Consider the following 25,978-nt stretch of genomic DNA (forward strand, 5'->3'; position numbering starts at 1 on the left):
GAAAGAATAGCCTTGGAATACTTGGACTGAATAGTCGTATCGAGGCAAACTGCAAATTCAATGTACTTAATATAATTTTGTTAAAATTTACATTACTCTTGGTTTACTGAGGCGTTGCGATGAAATCACTTGTATCATATTATCATGCATGTATATATTATAAATATAAGTTCAGTAGAATATACTTAGGTAGTATATGAAGTTTGAAATATGTTTGCCATGATGGTCATGGTACTATCATTATGACTAAATATAAGTATATATATATGTATAATTTAAGTTATACGTATACTCGTATATATATATAATAATTTTATTAAAATATTGAAATATCTTACAGATTGAAATACTTCATTCAAACACTAAATACTCGTATAATTGTCGGTTATAATACTGCTGAGTGTCTGGCTATTAATTCTAACCTATCATTTACTTACCAATATTAATAATCAAATTTAATTATTATTATCTATATAGATTGTAAATCGTTTTAATAAATAATAAAAAAAATAATTTAATTGAAGTTTGAAAATAAATCAAATATATATCTTATTCGAATGTTAATAATATTTATTTTCATAAAATATGATTCTATTACCATACACATTAATTTATTTTATTGAATTGTTTTTGGAAAGAAAACAAACAACTAGGTTATTATTAAATTTTAAAGGTATCCTGCAGTATCTAATTTCTGCTCCTCTTACATTTATAATTTTACATGATTTTTGGGTGAGTGAAAAAATAAAAATCAGCATTATATTTTTAGATACTGAATGGAGCGATGAATGTATTGATTATACAATAATGTGTTTTTTATTATGTTTGTCAACACCTTTGAAGTATTTTTCTTGCTCCGATAATCAATTTTAATATATTTTCATGTAGGAAAATAAGTTTAGTTAGTACTTTCGGTTGGGAAGAGAGGGGGTAAAAAAATGTAGTAAAATAATCCTTATATTTTTCTTAATAATTGATAAAAATAAAACAAAATAAAAAATATGTAGGGGAAAACAGGATTTGTTACTTAAAACCAGTTTTTGATATAATTAATTTTGTCGTAATTTAAAAACAAAATATAACCGTAGACACTTAAAATTTTACCAATTCTTTATATGTATTAGAATTTTCTATACATAGCATAAATTTTAAAATATTTTGGCTCTTTTTGTATTTTTTTTTATAAATTCCTCATTGAAATTTCCTAATTATTTTTTAGTTATTTTTGGATGTATAAGCAAAAAGGTATTTTTTTGGTGAGTAAAAAACCTTGAAAATATAATACAAGATTCCTTGTAAATTATTTACACTGGAATCAACAAAATATTTAAGCAGTGTAAATAAGTCTTCAATAATTTTTTATGAACTTCTGAAGTTTACATTTTTATTAAAACGATGAACTGAATCCCAGTATAATCTTTTATGACGAATTGAATCCCGGTTTATTTTAGGGTATATACCAATTGAGTCCAGTGAAATTTTAGGTATAATACTAACTGAGTCTCGTAAAATTTAAAAAAAAAAAAATTTTCTTCCCATTTTTACAGACTTAGGACTGTAACAAAAGTCTGTAACAAAAAAATCTTCAGTTATGGTTAAAAATGTTTTTTTTTTTAAATATTTTATAATATAAATATATAATTATGTAGGGGTATAATATAATATAAATAAGTTGTGTATAAATATAGATAATGATAAAAAAACATTTTTTTTTATTGGTAAAAATCTATGGGATAAGCATTGTATATATTCAAATCTAGTTATTGTGTTTGATTGTAACAGCTACATTTGATGTCCGATTTCTTCTTCTTTTTCTTTTATATAATTTCTTGTATTAATTGTATGAACACTTCTAATTTTTATATACGTTTCGCATTGTACATTCAACAAAATGTTTATAAATTGGTAAATGTTTGGATGGACTGAATAATACTATATACAATTATATTTTACTCAAAATAATCCTCGGACTCAATTCGTATACAGCGAAATGAACAACCATGTGTTAAATATTGCAGATTTATAATTTCGGATCTTAATTAATCTTATTTAATCTTAATTAATTTTAGTTTTTTATTGTGACTCAAAAGATTTAAATTGTAGAAACTTGAAACATTAATTGTAGTATATACTCAATGACATTTTTAAAATATTAAAACACATTTAAGTTTTTAGATTTTGAGCGGAGTAATGAATGTATTGACTTTACAAATATGTAAGTTTTGTGTGTATTACACGATTCGTTGTTGAAAACAAATTTAGAGAGGTTAAAATTAAAAATTCCCAGTACTTTTATGATCGGAAACATACAAATAACTATTAAAGAAATAGGGGATTTTTATATGAAAATCCAATATAGTTATTAAAATAATTGTTTTGAAACTATGTTTACCATAACACTTTTACGTATATTATTAATCATGAGGAATGAATTTTAAAAATACGTAGATTAATTTGAAGATATTACCAACCGGCAACCACTTTTTATCATGAACTTATTCACTCTGTTTTACGGTAGGATGGTATTGACTAAAACGTTATTAATAATAATATGGTATAAGTATGTGTATATTTTATTTTAGCTATATCAAAAAAAAAATATTGTAAAATATACTTAGTGATAAAGGCTAACATCGTTTCCGCTCAGAACCGTTATTTAACACGCTCATAATAGTGAAATACACCAACACTTAATGTATACCAAAGCAAAGTACCCACTTGGCACTAATTTTATTTTTAAAGTACTTATTGATAGACATTTAAATTTTTAGTTAAAAAGTTTGAAAATAATAGGAAATTCGTCAAAATCATGAAAATTGGCTAATTATTTCATAAGTAAAATTTTATGAAGTGTTTAATTTTTATAACTAATGTTTGTAAATTTATTTCAAGGTTTCTCTTGTTTGGTTTCAGTTCTTACTGAAATTCGTAAATCTAAAAAAATATTTTCATAACTATATTTTTTTATAGATAATTGAAGTTTAAATGTTGATGAAATTTAATCTTTAATCGGAGAATAGCGATTTTAGTTATTTTAATTATTCATGGAGAATAGATAATTTTTTACTATTTGCAATGACTTTTTCAAAATATTTAGATTACATTTTTTCTTATAATTTTTCCATTTAATATAATGCTCACTATTTTCTAATAGTAATATTCATTAATAACTAATCAAATTTAGTATTATGAACCAACTAACCTGTACTGTCTACTCTACTGATTAACCTTCTGACTCTATACAAAATCATTTTTCGAATGCGACAAATAAATTATTGAATTCAATTTTAACTCGTACAGTAACCTATCCAATCAATACTAAACTATCAAAGCAAAGTGGATATTTGTACTTACTTATCTTCTTTTTAAAATTTTTTTTTTCATAATTATTAATTAAAAAAATAATTTTTGCTTAAGTTATAGGTCAATATAGATAGGTACTAATATATGTATTGTGCGTGGTCATGTATTATAGGCATAGCTATAGACATTATATAACGCGTGATTTTCAATTTCCGAAACACAAAACAAGTATTTATAGTTCAACGTTGGAAGTTTTCAAGACCGATTTCAGTAATCTTTTTCTACTATAGGAATCAACTTTTTCCAGTTTTAATAGTATTATGACATCCAAACTATACAGATAGCCGTCCATTTTACGTATGCGTTATGTATATGTATATATATACTTATATTATAATAGACACAGCTAATATAATATAATATGATATATATATATATATATATTTAAATCTGGTCAGCCGAGTTTTTTTTATTCTCGTGTAACCCAATTTGGTAGCATATGTTTAAATGTTTTGGTGTTGTTTACGAACTTATACAGGGTGATGTTTTAAAAATAATTATCTTGATCTGAATTTATTATGTTTTTGTATTTTTCAGTAAAAATAAAAACGTGTTTTCACATAGTTCGAAATAGGTACTATAATAAATTTAATAACTATAATTATTAATACAATTTTTAAACATAGATAACTTATTTTATATGATTGTAATTTTTAAGTTTTTAATAATTTTGATCATAATAATATATTGAATTTTGAGCAGTTTATATAAAAAATATATAAATACAAATAGATTTAAAAAATATCTTAATATATATTACGAGTATATGTATACATATATGTGTTATCTTGAGCACTATATGTTATTTATATTATTTAAATGTGGAGTAATATTTCACGAGGCATCTTTTACATCATTATTAGTGATAATGACCAGGCCCGGATTTTGGCATAGGCTGGGCCTAGGACAGCAAAATATTTTTCAACCTTTTTTCATAGCGGGAGAGGATTGAGTGTGTGTGCGAATGGAAAATGATATTGTGATCTATGGCGGCACTTGTGCTAAATCCCGGCATCTAATAATATAAACTTCAGTATTTATAAATACAAAACTTATCATATCAATATTTGACATAAACTGTTTTTTTAAGTCACAAAAATCGTCCGATATTACATGAGGTGTTTAACGTTAAAATTATTGTCTTTTATTATGTAACTGCTCCCCCCCATCTGGCAATTTTTATTTATTATATATTAATTATTTATATAATAAATAGTTCATACGTTTTAAAATCCATGCATTTTTAAATAATAAATTATTCTGTTTATATTATTCACAAATCCTGTCTATATGTTATTTATTAAGTACTAAAGTTATAATTTTATTTTTATGAGAAAAAAATGTAGTCTCCCCCAATTTTAGATCTCAGGATCTGCGTCTGTATAAAAACATGCGTATTCTGTACGTTCACTATACTAATCTAGAATACCTAATAATATATGTGATCCTTACTTGCGCTTCCCAATGACCCATTTATGTAACACTCTATTAATAGGTTGTAAACATGTTATAATACACATTATGTATAATATATTTTGTGTGTCAACTGTATACATTGTACATAAAATAATATATACATAATGGTATACATTAACACAATATATTATGTATATATTATATACGCGTGTGCTAGAGCGTCGTCGCCACATCTATTTGTAGTACCTACCTATATACACGAGAGTTCCAAAAAAGCCGATAGGCTCGTCTGCGCGAATAAAAATAAGTCACGTAATCGGATCGGACATTGGCAAAGGTGACATAATATAACATATTTACGGATGTAACGTTTTTTGGGCGAAACCTTTAATATAACCCAAACTATATACTTACTATTAACCTATACTGCTTAATATTTTATATCTATTCATAATTCAAAGATTAAGATTTTCCTCGGTCATTGTGTATCGATTATCGCTACGACTTAGTATATACGTATTACGTGTACGGTACATGCTGTATTGTTCTACCTGTGTTAATCTTACTTATGTACAGCGTAATAGTTATATTATAGTATACAATATATTGTTACATTACATATACGTTCCTAAGTACTCACATACACATTTTATTTAAATGCAATTTAGTTTAGTAGTTGCGGTAATTATAGGTCTAAAACCTATATAAAAATGTATCAGTTGGCGAGCAGACCATACATGAGATATGAAAGCGCCAAATTCAAATATTATATTGTTTACTTAAGCTACGTAAGCTATGTATGTACGGTGGCCTAATATATATAATTAAAAACGTGTTGTACAAATAACGATGTAAAAAAAATATTTTAATATTCTAGATACTATAAACTATATTAATATATACCTATATTATACCTACATAATATCATACTCACACATTTTAATCAATTTTTCGGATTGCATATGTTTAGGACGTTTAGGTACGCGATGTATAATCTTGAATGTGCGCGTAATAGTATGAACTGTCCTACAAAATGATATACAATTTGCAGGATTTTCTTTTTGTTGATATTTTAACTTGTACATCATAAATATATATGCATATACTGTAAGACTACAACTGGATTAGGTAGTTATAACTTTATAAGGGCACACACCAATAATTATTTTTTAATTTAGTATTAAAATTATTTTGTTGGAGTCATCTTGTGGGCCTCCTATATCAGTATAACGTATAAATTCGAGATATAGGTTATAGAATACTATTTTATTGTTGCCTTATATGACCGTAGTCCACGAAACAGAAATGTGCTTTACGGATGAATAATTTTTTCGAAACAATATAGAGACCTAATTATTTGATCATCATATTATAATGCGATTATAACATGACAAATTATATAATATGAAATTGTGATATGTAAAATATAAAACGGACGAATTAATCGGGGCATATTAAGCAATGTATTAAATCAGCTGTTAGTAGTACTTCCTATATACAATATAATTATTACCTACTACTTATTACATACTTATTGTTTATTATAAATTTATAAACTTTTCAGATTTGTCTATGTGTGTTTAATGTTTACGCATATATCAACTTATTGATATTATTTTGTTTATAAAGCATAGTGTGCTTGTTTGCCCAAAAATATATTTTCAATAGGTATAGATATCGTATAACGTCATTTTTTGAACGGTTTCATACCGATTGTAATAGCATATCGTAGGAAATAAATAATAAACATAATATTATTTGATGTTGTGTTATACACGGTGTTGTCAGTGAAACAATAACATCTAATTACACGCCTTAAACGGAACACACGAATCGCATGGAGACCTCCAGAGAAAATTAAACGGTGTTATATAACACTAATATTACATACAGAGAGGTGGTGCGCGGGTAACTACGACTTGTGTGCTCGCTCAGAATTCATGTGCGTGACGGTGTTGTTGTAATAATAGATATATGGTATACTTGCTACCTACGTCATAATGTATAAGCTACTGCAATGTTTAATGTATATGTATTCTTATTTGGATTTTATGCTCTCGGCAGCTGTAGAGGCTGGACCCTTTACCCATTATCTATCTATATATATATAGGTAAACAATTAATAACAATAATAATAAAATAGTTATGTTATGCAGTGTTTACTAGAGGTAAATGTTTAATATATATATAATATTCTGACACTAAGATCGACATCGATTGTCCTTGTGCAGTCCACCAATCATATGTACTTACTATATACATATATACGTGCGACGACACTGGCGAACGTGCGTATGGTCTGTCTCTTATTGTTTGCATGTCTACATAACTTAGTTGGGTACGGAAAAAAATGTCGATGCATTGGTCGAAAAGAGAAAAAAATACCGTCGTCCCTGAGACGACGATTTACTTTGCCGAGAGAACGACGTATTTATATTGACATTATCTTTAATATAAAGAATTATTTTATATTATATACTGCAGACGACCGTCTAGATTAGTTATCATCTCATAACTTCAGTCAAAGGCCGCATCCCAAAAATTCGAGATCCTCTTAGAGCAGTTCTTTAATCTGTAAATCTTAATATACATCTCTAATGCGATAATCAAATATTGTACAAGTAAAAACAACATTATAACAATTTATATAAGTCACATTATTTCATAATCACATTTAGAAAACTGGTATAGAAATTTATATAGGTACCTAGCTATAGTTGGTTGATTATGTTATAAAATTATAATATACTACGAGTATATTTCTGTCTTTCCCTTTTCAAATTGCTTAAAGGAATTGAGTTATGTGCTATTCTTAAAAAAAATCCTAGACAACCACTGATTACTCTCAATACCTATCTTCTTAGTGCATATAATATTTGTAATATATATGTAGTATGCATGCATAAACTAAACTATCTGCTGGCTGCTATGTATAATATCTTGAATAAAGAAAAACGCGGGTTAAAGCGGAAGAAAAATACGTAGTACAACTAGTACATATTTTATTTTGTAGTTTTATTCGGGTCAACGTTGGCCGAAAGCGTGAATTTTTTGTATTTTATTTTATGTATGCGTACCTTGACATCCAGGTCATCGCCGCCGCATGGCTTTCACTCAATTTGTTTACCGATCAGCTGTTGTCGCTCTTCTTGTACAGCATAATTATAAACTTTATAAATTATAATGCGTAATAATTAATAGAAATAATAACGATACTATTAATTTTCTTAACGTGTATACTGTATAATATTATATTTAAGAGATCAGTTCTAACATTCTGCACGACTGCACTGTTTACGAGTATACCGGTTTTCACACATGGGTATACCTTTTAAATCATGATATACCAATATTTAAATGTAAGTACTAATAAATGTCAAAATCACAACCTAACCGCAGTTATATTATAATATATACTATTATGTCGATTTATTTAGGGAGATAGAGAATTCGATTATAAATCCACTTTACTGGATGTTTTTAATTTTAATTCAAGATTCAAGCCTACTGGATTTTCACATTCATATGATAAATTATTACACATAGGTATCTCACACTGAGTTCATCATGTACTCTTCAATATAACATATTTGCTATAATTGATTAATATTTTAAATTTTTTAAATATATTTTTGGAAAATGATTATGATGAATAAAAGATTATTGTTCTTTGGTAATACTTTTGTTTACATAAACTTTAAATACAATTGTTGTTTTTGTTGTGGTATATTAATTATAAATATTTTATGTAGTGAGTGTCAATGTATACATTATGCTACATACAAACTGCAGGGTGGGTATTCACGAAGAAACAAAAACACTTTGTATTAGACGTATATTGTAGATGTTATATTTTAAAACTTAAAATCATAACCCAAGAAAATAAATTTGTTAGATTTGGCAAATAAAAATATTTTTATATAGTATGTACTATGTTTAATATTAATAGATGATATTATTATAGAACATTGTACCGGGCGTTGTCGTTTTTATCCCCACTGCTATTCATTATTTGCGTTCAAAGAAGATAATTGATAATTAAAATTAAATTGTATATTATCGTACTAAATATTTATTGGCCAAAACAAGGATACATTTTGGCCTCTAACAAATGAATAAATATGTTAAATACTATAAAAGTCGATGACCGCATTGATCTCTTCTATAATTGTATACACGGAAAAATAACGCGTTAAATAAGGAAAATAAAACTAATAATATACGCACTTATAATCACGTTGTTTTCGTTCTCAAAATTTCTATCTGAAACCCATAGCACGTGTGCATATAATATAATGTGTAAATACAAAATACGTTGTACATAATATGATGCAAATATATACACGTATACTTAATAATAATAGTAGTATATATTATATAATAATATTCTATATTTTATTGAATTTATAATAGCATAGGGTGTTTCTATTTATATATACTCAGGTTTTAAAACGTATATGACATAAATTAATTCTGTAAATTGTTTATCTTGGAATTTTATAAAAAAACACGAGAATTTTAAGTTCATGTATGTAAACCAATGATTGGTTAATACTGTTGCCCTCCAATTTATACGTAGTTACAGTTTTCTGAAATCCTAAATTATATTTCAAAAATATTGATTAGAAGACATTACATTTATTGACGTGGATAAATCGACGCTTATTAGGAAATAGGAGACACACTGTATGTATAAATTACATTGACGTTATCGGCAGCATGACTGATTTTTCACGGTCGGTTGGACTCAAGGGCAAGTTTAGCGGGTATAAAATATTATACACACGTATATCTAGTATCTACCTACTTACCAACCTACACCTATGCGAAAATCTGTGTGTGCGATCCGTCAACGGTTGTGGCAACAGGTTCGTCGCCTTATACACATCGGAAATATAGTCGATACAGTTACCGATAATATTATCGCGTACACGAAACGCGTTTGCCCTGTGAAATATAATACACAAAATACACTATGCATATAATAGTTTTTTAATTCGCGGAGTCGCCGAAGTTCAGCGTAAGTTGCAAAATTTGGTTCCCACTCACTAGTCGTATAGTACGAATATTGTAATAATTTTTACGCAAAACCAAAGTAGGTGTATACTGTATACCTACTATCGTTTTATTACGTACAATGTATAAATTACAAATTATACTCATTATATGAGTATACGATACAATAATATTATTATACTTGTAACATGATGTTTATGTGTTCACTAAGTACTAACAATAACAATACAATAATATTACAACTTTCCAAAGCATTCGACAAAACTTGCCCCAAAAAAAAAATAATAAATCTCGTTTTGTTACTTTTAACAATATTTATTCTATAGGAAGTTTTTTTTTGGCCATCTATCTGTCGTTGTCATTGATAACTGCACTACACTGAACGAAAACAGTTAATAGTTTTCCATGTACAGTGGTTTGTGAGTGTTTTATCAGTGTACGTTCTTCATTAATTTTAGGATATTTATCGTGCGTGTCAAAATGATAACGTGTGATAATCAATCGACGATCATTATTGTATACTGTATAATATACGTCATTATGTACCTTTGCGTTATACCTAATATAGGTCGGTAGTTTGTGTGTACAAATGCCAAATAGGCAATGTTATGTACGGTTCATTAAAATTAAAATTATCTACGTGACAACATGTGATAATATTTATTATGATATATAACATCGTTAAATAATTAATTCACAATTGCAGTGCGTAGTGTTACGTATATACATATAATAGGTTTATATATAATATAATATAAGTGATAGATGTTACATATTTATTGTGCCGAACGCAAAACGAAATTATTCGTGCGTATAATATTCTACCTATTAGCTTGGCTGTTATGTTATATGTCAAAATATTACAGTGCCGATTATGTATTCTTATTCTTATTAGAGACCGAATTTTACATATAATATATGTTTATATCTTTAGAAGCAATTACATGCAGTAAATGGATTTTTAAATATCATACTTAAATAAAGAATATTACAAATTTTTATTTTGCATATTTTGAGTGTAAGTGCAAATTTTTCATTAAAACTCGCGTTTTGCATATTATCTATACATATAATTGTTTTAATTTTATTTCATAATTTTGTATAGGTACGAATTTATTTTAAAATACTTTTAAAAATAATATAATATTACATTCGTGTATTTATTGCGCATGAGATTCATCGTATCGCTTAAAAGATTATAAATATTTTTTATGATTTTAATGATTTAATTGACAACGGAAAAAATATATTTTTGAAAGCCTCTTATAGAATTCAATTATATCATAAAATGTTACCTAATAATCTATTACCGCTTCAACATATAATAATATGGTGGGGTGCCTAAAATTGGTAATATTTTATGCATATAATAATTTCGGTGATTTTAAAGATGTAATTCAAAATCTACAAGTTAATGCTGTCAAAAGCGTTATAAACTAAAAGTATTTAACTAAATAAAAAAAACAAACTAACAAATTTTCAATTATTGTTGATAATATTTTGAAAACGCGAGACTTCAGGTTTTACGTATAGAAACTTAGACATTTTTGAATAAGTTACAAATTTTATAAAATTTTTAAATTGTTAAAAGAATGTTCTAAAATTCACCAAGTTGAGAACGTTGATGGAGAACACGGTTTGTCTACGTATATTTTGTTTAAACTTTAAACCGTCGTTATAACTTAACCAATACCAACATGGAAAGTACTATCGATAGGTAATTATTGTTTTTCCAATAACGTTAAAATTGCATATTTTTTTTATCATAAATATTGTATATCAATAATCATTTTTTCTTCATTAATGTCTTGCTTTTATAACTAAATAATACATAAATAGATGTAGATAATTTACGTTATAACATATAGGTATAAGTAGTACATAAATTATGTAATATTATTTTTATAGCGAATTATGTATTTTAATGATTTTATGATAAACTGATAAAACTGATAATTAATTAATAAATATCTGTAAATTTAAAATAATAAAAATTATACAATATACGTACAAATTAAATTGCAAAATATTTAAAAATTATTTTGCATATTTTGTGTTTTTCAAGTGCATATTTTACAATTTAAAATGTGTGTAAATCCTGTTTATTATTATACTGTTAACAGATAAAAGATGTAAACGATATTATTGTGTACAGTTGGAAAAAAAATAATAATAAAAAGTTTATAATATAATAGGTTATAATATTATTACCGACTAATTCGATATTATATTATATATCCGCCGTGGTCGAGGGGTACCACGTGATGTTATAATTTTGTTGGGTATTTGATTTTTTTACATAAGATGGTATACTTACCGAGAGACCGGGATAGGGTTATGTAAGTTTGAGTAACACTAAAACGAAAAAAAAAATACAACATAACAAGGAGGTTTTGTTGGATAACACGGGTTGGCGCAATCCACTAGAGGGCGTCGATACAGACAGGCAGGCAGGTACCGTCGTCGTTTGTATACGCGAGGCAATTGCGTCATTGACAAACTTGGTACCAATATATAATAATATTCTTATTCTTATTATGTAAAACCTTAGGTAAACCTCTGGCGGTCGGGACATTTTTACCGCATTATGTATTGTATGTACGATGACGGTAACAATAATAATAATAATAATAGTAATAAAGTAGTATATTATATACCTAAACGCTACACAAGCGTTGTTATACGTAAAAACTGAAGACTAAATAATAATAATAATAATAATAATAATAAAAGTATTATTGCCTGCGTTGAGCAGTTTTTCGGGGACCACGGATTTTTACGATTGTGTTGGACGGGAGGAGTCTCGACAAAATAATTTATTTCATAAAAATATCAACGGTATACAATAGATATTATAATATTATTAATATTTTCATCTGTTATAAAAACATAATATATGAATATTAGAGCTGTTACAACTTATAATATTCTAAATACCTAATATCGCTTATTCCCTCTGTCACCCAGTAATATTGAATTATATTTATTTGCCTATTTTAGAGACAAGCACTTGCTTAGTACGCGTATGTCGAAAAACGTTTAAAGTGATGTTATTAGTATATTATATATATCACTTTATGACCCATGTTATAAATTGACTCATTCGCATTATGTTGATTAGTCGACTGAGACTAACAATCAGTTAAACGGTTTTTTTACCTTGTGCATATTATGGTATTAACCCATGTTATATAATTATTAATTATGTTTAAACAGTTTTCACGCAACAAATAATAACTTCCATTAATTAAAATAAGATTGATACGACGCGAATACACTACCGATTTAATGTTATAATATACGTATTAACCTTAGTACGTGGTTAATGTCATAATTATTAGAGGACAATATTCGTATTGCAAAGTATGAACAATATATTTTAATAAAAGTTAGTTTTCTTAAGAGTTATGACTTATAACGTTTTAAAATGTGAATAGTAAAACTGTAATGGGATTTTTAACTCATAAAACGTATTATCGTCGAAAAATAACACATTATGTAACTGTTATGTGATAACATTTAAAAGGCTTATAATATACGCTGTTATTATTATATTTTATATTAGTAGCAATTATTCCATTCCATTTGATATGGTTTAATTGTGAATTTGTTTAGAAAATAACAACAGTGGATATAACATGGTTTTACACCAAATAAAATCTAATATATGTAGGATTTTAACAATGGCGTGACAAGCATATTTGAAATTCTAAGCAAAGTATTTAAAAAACGAACCACTCACTACTCCCTATTTTATTTGAAACTGTAAGCTAATTTAGAATTTTCGTTGAAAGATATAGCAGGTTATCGACAATTTAGTATAAAAAAATACAATGATAATTAATTATATACTCATCCACACAAATTTAAATTTTTAAATTCAATATAAATCTCTAGGACTGATCAATTGCATATTGCATTAGTCAAATGTCGTTCACCACGCAACTGGCATTTAATATGATTTGAACGCGTCATTATGACATCGTTGTTCGATAATATTTTCAGTACAATTTAGATAATACTCAAGTGTACCTATGGGCCAAATGCAGCCCCTTTTTCCTCAATCACGCGTAAATTTAGGTTTACAATTTAGGTCCATTTGCGCAAAAAAAAAATAAAGGTACGGCTTTTCCGACCGCCAAATTTACCTTAGTTGTATAGTAGTTATTTATGATAATAGTAATCAACTAAATATTTTTTAATATTAATATTATAAAATAGTTAAAATAGGTGCAAAATAAGTAAAATAACCAATCGTTATTTTTAATAGTCTATAATTTGAAGAAAAAAAATTGTATAATTGATTATTACTAACAGTTATATGAAAAAAATTGTCAATTTGTATTATAGTTATATTGTAATATTAAATAATAGGTATATACATTTAATTGATTATTATTATTTAAAATCATTTTATAACGCAGGTTAATTTGGCGCAAATAGGCGGTCGGAAAAAATGTACCTTTTTATTTTGGCACAGATGGGCTATAAATATTAAAATTGAAAAAATTTTCTTAAATGAAAAACTTTTTTTAATACATATTTAGTAATTGTTTATCGCGTAGATAGGTACATACGTATAATATGTCAAATTACTAAATTAGGTGTATTTTAGGGCGTAAAGTCCCTTTTCGAGATAAGAATTTGTTGATTTATGTTATAAATGTTATAATAGGCTATTAAGTGTTTAGAGTGCACGAGTCGTTTTAAATTATCATCATTGATGTAAAAGCATATAATTACTGCGTATATATTGAGTATAATTATACATGTTGAATTTAACACGTTGCATATAATATAAAATATATTTGTCAAAACTAGAAATGGCTCAAAACTATTATTTTGGACTGACCAGTTTTCATGCCGACTTTGATGCCTTGATGTATATTTAATGAAGACATTTAGGTGGAATTTTAATTAAAATCGTCAACGAAAAAATATCGACTAAATCATGTATTAATTATTAAAATTGTAATGTGGCAATGTGTCAAAGTAAATCGTTGTTGTATAATATTGGAAGTTAATATACGATTACGACAAGCAATATTTAATGTTATTACTTATTATTTTTAAAACTAAATTGAAACATAATGAAGTTTTTACTTGGTATTTAGATAGGTAGGTACTATATTTATAAAACGAATTGTATTTATTTTTTTTAGACTATTTTGATGATATAAAATTAGTTATTATATCAGTATTAATTAGTACCTATAGGTTAAATATTTGGTAGGTGAACAATTTTAAAACAACAATTTTCCATTTACACGAGACCGCATTTTTCAACAAATATAACTTCACTTAATGAGTATTATGACAAAATAATCTATTATGGTCAATAACAGTTAGTGAACATTTAATAGCCTACGTTAATTGTGTATCTTTTTTTTAAAGTGGTATCACAACTGAGACAGGAACCACTTACCATTATTACTACTACCTCAGTTGAATCGTTAATTTGACAATAATAATTATAATAATAACAATAAGAAAATTATATAAAATCTCATGGTGATCAGACCTTACATATTATAACATCTGTATTCTATATATATATTATGATATAATAAATAAACAACAATGGAGCAACGTTCAGCTCTCCGGATAGTATACTGCAACATCTGATGCTTCCTATCCTGGTTTTCAATAGGTCTTCTTTCCTAGGCAGTAGGCCTACATAGCAAAGCGAAATGCCTAAGGTTTGGAGTGGTTTTTCTAGAAGTCTCCCCATGCCTATTCTTGTATGTACCTATAAATAACATAAGTATATATATATATTAAATGATTAAAGGTAATATTGACTTACCATTTAGTTGATGGATTTTTAGAACAATTAACACTAATATATATATAAACATTTTATACATTATTTTATTATCATGTATTATTATTCACTTCACAAAATATTATGATTTATATATAATACATTTCTATTAACATATATATGAACGTAAAAACTCAATTAGTTGTCGTTGTTTTTCAGGAGGCGAAAATTATGATTTATTAAACGTTAGATCGAGAACGCTGCTTAAACTCGGACTCAATGAAAACGCTCTTTTGGACGCTGTCCGTGTAGTCCAAATAAAACCAAAGTGGTCCAAAGTACGTTTTTTTACTTTTTTACTTGTTTTTGTAGCATCAGATTAATAATTTTAAATTCATTAGGGACATTTCACACGTGGTATGGTGTTGTTTTCTCTGAAAAGATATCAAGAGGCGTTATTAGAGTTTTCGTTGAGCGCAGTGCTCGGCGAAAACCATCAAAAACTCAAATCACAAATTAACGAGGTGCTACAAAGGTTACTGACACTATATTCCAATAAAACTGATGATCTAGATCTAGAGGGTTGGAATCCCATATCTCACAGTTACTTAAGATCGTACTTGAACACGTTTATCAACAGATCTAATGTATTTGACAAGAGTTCAAACTCCTTAAAAGTAATATGTCAATGATAACAATTTAAAAAAAAATTATTAAATTATCAAATTTTTGTTTTGTTTTTAGAAGTCTATCATCAAAGAAAGTACATTTATGAAAAAACAACTCTGTGAAATCAGTACATTAACCGAGTTGGTTCAACATATTTTTGTTGAAATAATGCAGGCTAAACGTAAGTGGATTATATTATGTTAATTATTAGAAATTAGAAATTATAGACAAGACTGAAATTAACCATTTAAAAATTGAAATTAAGTTACCTATTACTAAGTTACATAACGAGTTCTTTAAAAAAAAAAGTAACTTCTAAATTAATAAATTAAATTGTTTTAAATAAAATGTAGTAATTAATTACTAATCATTTATTTAATTATTTAGTTACGTTAACTGTTAAGTTAATTTTTCCTAATTTAAACACCATTTGTTAAAACTATATTTTGTTTTGTACAAATTATTATTTTTTATAATGTTATGCATTGTAAATACTAAACTGTAGACTGTCAAATTGTTGAATAAACTATTTCTAATATATTTATATACATTTTCATAGAATCTTATTCATATAATATATTAATTTAAAATCCAACAATAATAACTCTACCAGATAACTCAGTTTGATGTTTAATAATTAAACAAATATTTAAATTATTAACCAAAATGATTTATAAATTCAGTCGGGGGTTATGGGTTCTATTATTAGACGAATGGCACTTTCTGTTATTTTTTTGGTCATTATTCTTATACCTATGTATTATTTTTACTATATAATATATTTTTGTTTATGTATATATATATATATATTATTGTATCAAATTTACTTATTATGCTTTGAAATCCGATAAAAGTACTTAGTTAAAAGAAAAATGTAGGTAATTGATTTTTAATCAATTTAAGTTATTTTAAAATTTGGTTAAATTTTCTATATTAACTTTATTTAACGGGTTAAAATAATTAGTTAACTTGCCCAGCCTTGCCTGCAGCCTTGCTAGTTATCGGTTCCTTATATTTTAATACAATTATTATTCTTAGAGCTCATGTTTTTATAAATATAATTATACTATAGTGAATGTTTTGAGTAGATAATATAAATAATTATAATTTATAGAGCAATCTTATGCAACTATTTATTTCTAATTGGTTTGAATGATCTAGCAAACGAGTAGATAACCTATTGTTATTATATGTATGGTGTATGTTTCAATAATATGATAATATGTATGGGTTATACCTAACATTTCATTCTATAACTCGCCTACCTCAAGCACAGGCTGTTCGTTAATCAGAGAGATGCCAAAATGATTTCATTTTACAAGTCATCGTTTATTACATTTAAATTTTACTTACCAATAATAATAAATCAATTCGTTTAATACATTTTGTCAATACTTAGACAATCTTCATACTAATTTTTTTTAAACAATATATAATTCATTATTACAAAATGTACATAATATATTATTTAGTGGTATAATTGGGAATTGTTATTGAGAATAAATAATATTTGTAAATTTTTTATCTAGTTATGGATTTCTCTAAGAAAGTTTTAATGTTTGCTAATGGTGCTTAAGTTTAATGTAAAATTAAATCATATTTTAATACCCACAATCAAAAATAGAAATTTACGTTATATGGGGTAAAAAATCAGATACATTTAAATTGATATATTTTACCCCCATGCGAAGTAAAAGTTGTTTCCACTCATTAAAACATCACTATAATAATATAGGTAGGTACTTACGCGAACAGTATGTTTTGAAATAAAATAAATTATATAAATATTTACTTTTACGGTATATATACTTTATTATATTAAAACATTATGCAACTAACTTTACGGGCGAATTATAGTATTATTATTATACGCCACTATAATAGTATATTGATATAGGTAACTATATAGGTACTATAGGTATATAGGTAACTATATATATATTGGTTTATTCAATAGGTACTTTGAATACCATTAAGTAATATTAATATTTCATAAGTGTTATGGAATATTATTTTCACGAGATAATAATAATACGAATTATGTGAAACACTTAGACCATTAAGATATTTTGGTCACGCAATTTCGTGTACACATATAAATATATTATAATCTAATGTATATAACAATTAGTTGTGCTCAATGAATATTGACGAGATTCAAAACAAAGAACGTCGTTTCGGATTTGATTTTTCAGATTACACTACAAGCGTCTTAATCAATAACACATTAAACGTAGATGTATCGTTGTTGGACGAAACGGATTTCAATTGTGTTCTGTGTTGCGGAATGTTGAGGAACCCAGTGACGACACCGTGTGGACACACGTACTGCTTAGACTGTTTAGAACACAATTTCGATTACAGTTTCCACTGTCCTCTGTGTCTGACGTCACTGCCGCCCGTGAGTAAAAATATCATTATCATCTCGACGCAATAGATTATTGTAATAGTTTAGTAATATTAATAATAATAATAATAATAATAATAATAATAATAATGAAAATAGTAATAGCAGTACTATTGAATACCTAATATCACGTAGATATAAAGTCGTCAGTGTTTATTTTCAATTATTACAATGATATTGTAATCGGTATACCACCATCGACCGTCAACTTATATCCTTATAACTACTGCCGTGCTAATAAATACACGTCGTGTATATGAATATAATTGAATGGATGTTCTATACCTGTAAAATGCACCAAAAGCAGTTTTTATAAACATTTTACAGGAGGGACAAGTAAAATTGTTATTTCTCTATATATAGGTACACTTGTATTTTATTGGATTTTTTTAATCCCGTCAAAAAAATTCAATTTTAAAGAGTTATAATATTAATAATTGTCTTTTAATCGGACGCTAATGATACTATTATATTAAACATATCCATGAGTTACTGAAATTATATATATTATATATTTACTTAAATTATATTTAAAAACCAAATTTCGCGTATTTATTATATCCTATACATATTATAATTATTATTAATTGTATACTCGTATATTATATACTTAGTTACATAGAATGAGAAAAACACGTACTAAGTAAAATATTGTCTGGTCATTTGCAGAGCTTGGCACTAAGTAAAAAGAATACCTCAGAATTTGTCAATGAGCTTATCTGTCACAAGTACACCAAAAACAGTCTCATGCAGACGATAAACTGGAAACCGGAAGCGGAACATGACAGCACGTACTTACCGGTGTTCGTTTGCACGAACGCTTTCCCGTCCGTATCATGTCCTTTGCACGTGTTCGAACCGCGGTACAGACTGATGATCAGGAGGTGTATAGAATCGGGTACGCGGAGATTCGCCATGATCAGCAACTGCTGTCCTCCCATGAAGTTCGTACACTCACGCACGTATACATAATAATAACAATAATAATATTTTATTATTTATTAGAGCTTCAGATTTAATGCATTTGCATATTTGTTCAGGGGGACAAATAGAAAAATATCTGATTCGTATGTGATATCTGGATTAGAAATTTAAACATTTTAAGCGCATATTTTTGAGTAAAACGAATATACTAACTAACACTTTAGTTCTTCTACATTTCTTTCTGTGTCTTTGGATTTTCACGTTTTTGAGCAGAGAATTCGCTTTAATATTTAACATTAACGGTGACTTCTGGTAACAAATTTTAACTATTTGGTTTTTTGATGAGACAGTAGAATACCCATCACTTTTCTTTATAATTGAAAAAATAGCTGGTACCTATATTTTATGCAACACCAGTCTTAAAAAAAAAATGTATCTTAATTTGTTTGGTTGTGATACAAAAATAAATTATCGTAGACGATTATTTAAACTTTAATCACTTATTTAAATTAGAATTTTCTAGATAGACAATATTTTAAAATTATTTGTACTGATTTTTTCAACTTTTGTTATTGCATATTTTGAAGTTTTTAGTAAAATAATTTCCTAGTCTTTATTATTATTTATTATATTATTTGAATGATTATGTATTATTAAAATGGCTTATGGATACGTGCGCAAAAAATAAGCGTAAAAAATCATAAAATATTCACTCTATCACATGACGCTATATTTCTGTTTACGTTCAAATTTTAAATTTTTGTCTTGAATTTTAGGTTTGCCGAGTTCGGAACGGTGTTGGAAATCAAAGATAGGATCATGATGGGTAATGGTTGCTCTTTTCTATCAACAGTCGGAATGCGACGATTTAAAGTGTTAGTCCGAAAAGAACACGATGGCTATGACATGGCTACTGTGCAATACATACAGGACGAAAAAGTTCCTTCAAAAAAATTATCAGGTCTGTACATTTCATACGATATCATATTATATATATTTGCGTAGTTGAGCTTTTTTTTATTTAGAAAACTTATCGGTAGCGCTAAATTAATGAGCTTCTTATTTTGGTTATATGTATATATAGAATTATATAAACTTCACGACGACGTTCGACAACGGGGATTAACGTGGTTTGATAGTTTTCGGTCTGAAATAAAATCTGAAATCTTGAGAACCGTTGGATTTCCACCAAACACCGAACCAAATTGGGAAGAACTGTCTGACGGTCCAGCTTGGACGTGGTGGCTGTTGTCGTTATTACCACTGGGACAAAACGCTCATGTAAGTTTAAATATATTGTTTGCCTTTATTTGAAACTTAATAATATTATCTTGCACCCATGTATGTGCATAATGTGTTGATATTTTTGTATTATAATTAATAAAGGACCACTAGATGGTGGCTTGTAGACATTTTTTTAAGGTAAATTAAATAAATTCTTATAAGTTTTAATTTAATTTTTAATTTTTGCATTTTAATTTTTTGATTAATTATCTACGTGTATTGAACATTGAAGGTTTCCTAAATTATATTGAATCCCAGATCGCGGGTGATTATTTTTATCTCAATTGGGATAATATTTTTGTTTGATAGAATAACGAGTAACGAGTAATATATTATAGTATTTAACATGGAAAATAGAATGGCATAATGTCTTACTTAACTTTGTCGGCCACGTATTATGCAGCATCCGTTTTGTATATTATTAGTACCTATTGAGTATTGACTTACATAATTCATAAACAATTGTTATTTATTATTATTATTATTATTTTTACTATAAAACATGAATAATTAATTAATAGGAATAATAGGAATACATAAAATATTATTGTATATATTGTTTTAAGTATAAAAATGTTTCGTAAGTATCTTTTGTCTTAAACAAATGAATAACCTAAAAGATACATACAACAAATATTTAGTGATATGATTATACTACATTATGTTGGCTTAAAAAATAGATAAATGATAATTTATACAGTTATTAATATTTTAAAGCTAAATTTCTTCATTTGTTTACACAGACTTAATTATATTTTGAAGTAGGTAGATATTACTATTACAATAATAATGTAATTAGATTAAATATTTATTGTTTGTATAAGTTTTTTTCGTTTCTGTTTTGAGTGCAGATTTATAGAACAAACAACGTAAAATGAATTTATCATTTTACAAAAATTAAACCTTATGAATTCAATTAAACTATTATTGGGTAATAAGTATCTAAAATTTAAATTTGTAAAATATACATAACGGAAAATCTGTTATTGTACTATAATAATATGATGATATATATATTTATGCTTTTAAATACCATGCTTTTCATAAATTATATTATGTTTATTATCATAATGGTAAATAATTTCATTTAGACCAATTTACGCTCTTAGTTATTTAAGAATAATTCTTACATAAATAAATAAAAACACATAATAATGCACTTAATTTTAATCTATGTCTATTATATTTGAGTTAAATATCATTACTTTGACATTATAAATTATTATAAATGCTATATTGTTTTTAGAAAAATCCTATTAAATGCTCATCACATTTCCTAAACTTTAAATGCATTACATTGCATTGTTATATTTTTTATCAAATTAATCTAATAACTTATATCGTTTATGGGTTTTCATCATATAATATAGTCATATAAATAATAAACATTAATGCCATTAAATATTATTATTGTCGTATATACGATTGCTCATCTCAGGGCAATAAAAACGTGACCTGTCGTTATAATGTATACATTTTGTAGGTACCTATAGGTTTCTTATGTCTTTGCACTGTAGTTTATTTATTTTTTCGGAAAATAGAGTCAACATTATATATTTTTATTGAGCTGTGAACAAAATTATAAATAATTATTTACATTTTATTAAAAAAAAGCATTATTTAATGTCGAAGGATGTGTAAATAATACGTAGATAAATATAACTAATATGTTTCGTTGTATGTCATCGACCGTTCATAAAATACAAAGTAAAACTAAAAATCGTATTATAGGCTAATAGGTAGGTTGTAGTTGTACTCAACGTACATCGTAACGACGGAAACCTTAATTTCTGCACATGATAAAATTTCGACAACAACCGTGAAATGCAAAAAAAAAAACCAAAATACATAACCTAACGTACTACAAAACGACACACATACACACACATACACACACACACACCGCACAATAATAATCATTAATCATTATATTAGATTATATACGCACTGATTTGACATTAGTCCTATGTCCGACGGGCGACGGTTCTTATGTAACTCGTTCCGTAATAGTAAACATACGCGAGTTGCACCTGTTTTTTTATCGTTCGTAGTTCATACGGCGTAGCTATATACTACCTAATATATATATATATACGATATACCTAATAGGTATGTAATAAGTGTTGTTATTATTATTCGTTTCGCGTATGATGCCCGTATGTGAAAAGCTTCTTTAGACAAACGCACGTCGCCGCGTATTACCAATACGGTCAGTAAATTATATATTATGTATAATGAAATATTTATATATATAATATATATAAATAATAATTTTCAAGTCAAATTACATAGTCACATAGGACGTAGACATATTATATTATTATTGAAAGAACGCCACGTTTGTATATGTCGTCTCCGTCTTACAAACGTATATGTTTTAAAATTTTGCAATTGTATGTACAACAGCAAATTTTTGTTCAACCGAACCAATTTTCTGATATTGACATTAATAGATATTAGATTCAACTGAACTAGCTACTATTAAACTTAAAACTACAAACGTTAAAATCTCTGTTCATATTACGTTGTTTTTCTTAAGGTATTCTAATTTGTAAACAAATGATGAACATTTATATATTCTAAAAGTTTATTACTCTTAAAGTATAATAAATATTTTCACGTTATTTAATAAATGTAATAGGTATAATAACAGGAATGTGGTAGTGTGGTACACCCAAGACCCAAATACTAATTCTATACTTCGTCGGCAGCTCGAGATATTTTTAACTAATTAATTTTAAGACCTATTAGTGTAGTTTTTCAGAAGAATATGTTATTATTATTATTATTATCTACATAATAATATTATAAGGATGTATTAGGTTAGGTTGTAGTGTTATACACTGGAAATGCGATTTAGTTTTTTAAACATTTTTTTTTATTATTAATAAAAATAAAATTCTGCGAGTCTTGCGCAACAAGTATTATATATACAGAGGTTATTTTCGATCGCTTGTAATGCAAAAAAAATGTTTCAAATACATGCGAGTATTATGCGTATATACATGTTCAGGTGTATATAACGAGTCACTAATAATTTGATATTATATTATTATTACATCGACCGCCAAATATTATTTAACGAGCTAGTTTCATTATCGGTGATAATTATAACATATATATTTTAGGGTCGACTGACCCATGCCCGCTGAGACACCTTTGTGTGTAAATGTGTTAAAAAAACGTAAAAAACAACATTCTCGAGGGCATTCTTTATCATATTTATGCACTTACATTACGCATTCTATTTTTGTGTATAATTGGACGGTAAATTATTAAACTGATCATCTTAACCCAACAATGCATGGCGTTGTTTCTCTGCAACAACTGATAAAAACTGTTATAATCAGATATTTATCTATGTTCGATAGTATGTATAAACTGTAATCACACCTAAGTATGATGATATATTATATGATTTACTTTCAAACCGATAGATAGCAGAATATGGTTGAGAAAATTAAACTATTAATCGATGGATCCAATACCTATGAATGACGAATGTGACAATACTCTGGGTTTTTTCAAAAACTTATGACCGTAAAATAAGCCTATAGGCTATAGAGAATAACAAAAGTATAATTATGTTGATCTATATATATGTATATATTATATATATGTAAACTTTAGATAATTCCTAAGATTATACAGATAAATTCAATATTTTATTTAGAAATCAATAATGCACGGTTGTTGATCATACGCAACAGTATGCTTTTAGCATTACATGGGTATATTTTTTCCGACGTAGTTTAGTGCCGTATTTTTGTGTGTTTTATTATTTAACTGGTATACCAGTATACCTATGTTGTATATGGTATACCTATGTTATAAATTGTTACTTTTTTCATTACGAGTAGTAGCATTTTGTTTGATTGAGAAATAGTAAGTATAGGTACAATTTCTGGAAAACCTAACCTATGCTTTGCCCTAAAATAAAAAATAAAAATTGGATACTACTTGGAAACGTGAAAAATTATTTAAATAAAATATAGACTTTATTGGTAACTCCAGACTTTCACATGAAATTTAAAATTTAAATATTGCCTATCAAATATTCGGCTGTTTTTTCCAAGATGATTTAATTTAACATATTGTGTATGAAACAATGATATATAGCACACAAATATAGACCTAAATAAACATTTTAAAATAATTTCAAATGACGTGTAAAAAATATTTAGGAGTTTGACTTTTAATGGACTTAGTGAATAATTCTATTATTCGAAAATACTGGTTTCTAAATTTAGGCAGTCAAATAATTCAAAATACGATGAACGTCATCCAGTTCGAACAAATTCGACAATTTAAAAACTTCAATAATAATAACGATATGTTACCCAAAAACCACGTTGGTTAAGTTTATTTCGATAACTAAATACTATACACGTCTGTACCATTGGTAGTGTATACGAAAACCCGTCAAATATGTTCTATGGGAACTATACGAAGAAATCTTCTAAACTAAGTTTTATTATCTAATGATAAGGTTTTTTTTAAAAAAACCCCGAGGTTCGTCTGATTATTGTTTAGAAAATTTAAAGGAGTCGCTATAAAATTCCGGATATACATGGTATATGCACAAGAACCTATGCAACGAATATATTATATGGCAAGAGTGCAAAAAACTTAAAATTAAAATTGGTTTATGTTGGAAAATGAAAAATGAAATCGAAAGTGTTTCCAAAATGTTTGAAAAACCCACCCATTCAGTATTGACTACTGACAATGATCTCCGGAATAATATCGATCATTAAAAGAGAACTTTATGATGTATAGATTTAATTATAATATACCTACATCGGCTACATCTACTGCAATATATCTACGCGCGAAATAACACATTTATACTACTCAACAACTACGTTCTGGTTAGGTTAGGTTCAGTGGTGTGCGAAAGTTGTTTCGCGGCGTTGTTGGCTCCAAAAAGAAAAAAAAAGGTTCAGTGACAGGTTTTGACGTTGTATACCACTCATAGTCAGCTGCATTTATGTAAAAAAATATTCTATATATTATGTTATAGATATCTAAAGAATATTTTTTCATATAGTTCTATTTCGTGTTTATGATATTTTACTACAAGGGGCAGTGATATTCAAGTATAAAGTTAAAACACTCCCCTCCCCCCTAAGAAA

General features: G+C 26.8%; 1 protein-coding gene across 1 annotated transcript in view; it reads left to right on the plus strand.

Moving 5' to 3' along the window:
* The window catches only part of LOC132928143 (LON peptidase N-terminal domain and RING finger protein 2), a 44,061-nt gene that overhangs the window by 12,765 nt on the left and 5,318 nt on the right, over positions 1-25,978 (plus strand). The window contains exons 3-9 of the mRNA XM_060992655.1: positions 15,779-15,897; positions 15,961-16,236; positions 16,304-16,409; positions 18,424-18,629; positions 19,305-19,579; positions 20,336-20,520; positions 20,644-20,840. Coding sequence (XP_060848638.1) covers positions 15,779-15,897; positions 15,961-16,236; positions 16,304-16,409; positions 18,424-18,629; positions 19,305-19,579; positions 20,336-20,520; positions 20,644-20,840 — 1,364 coding nt within the window. The remainder of the gene's footprint in view (positions 1-15,778; positions 15,898-15,960; positions 16,237-16,303; positions 16,410-18,423; positions 18,630-19,304; positions 19,580-20,335; positions 20,521-20,643; positions 20,841-25,978) is intronic.

Source organism: Rhopalosiphum padi, chromosome 1 (genome assembly GCF_020882245.1).
Source record: "Rhopalosiphum padi isolate XX-2018 chromosome 1, ASM2088224v1, whole genome shotgun sequence".
Taxonomy (NCBI): Eukaryota; Metazoa; Arthropoda; class Insecta; order Hemiptera; family Aphididae; genus Rhopalosiphum; species Rhopalosiphum padi.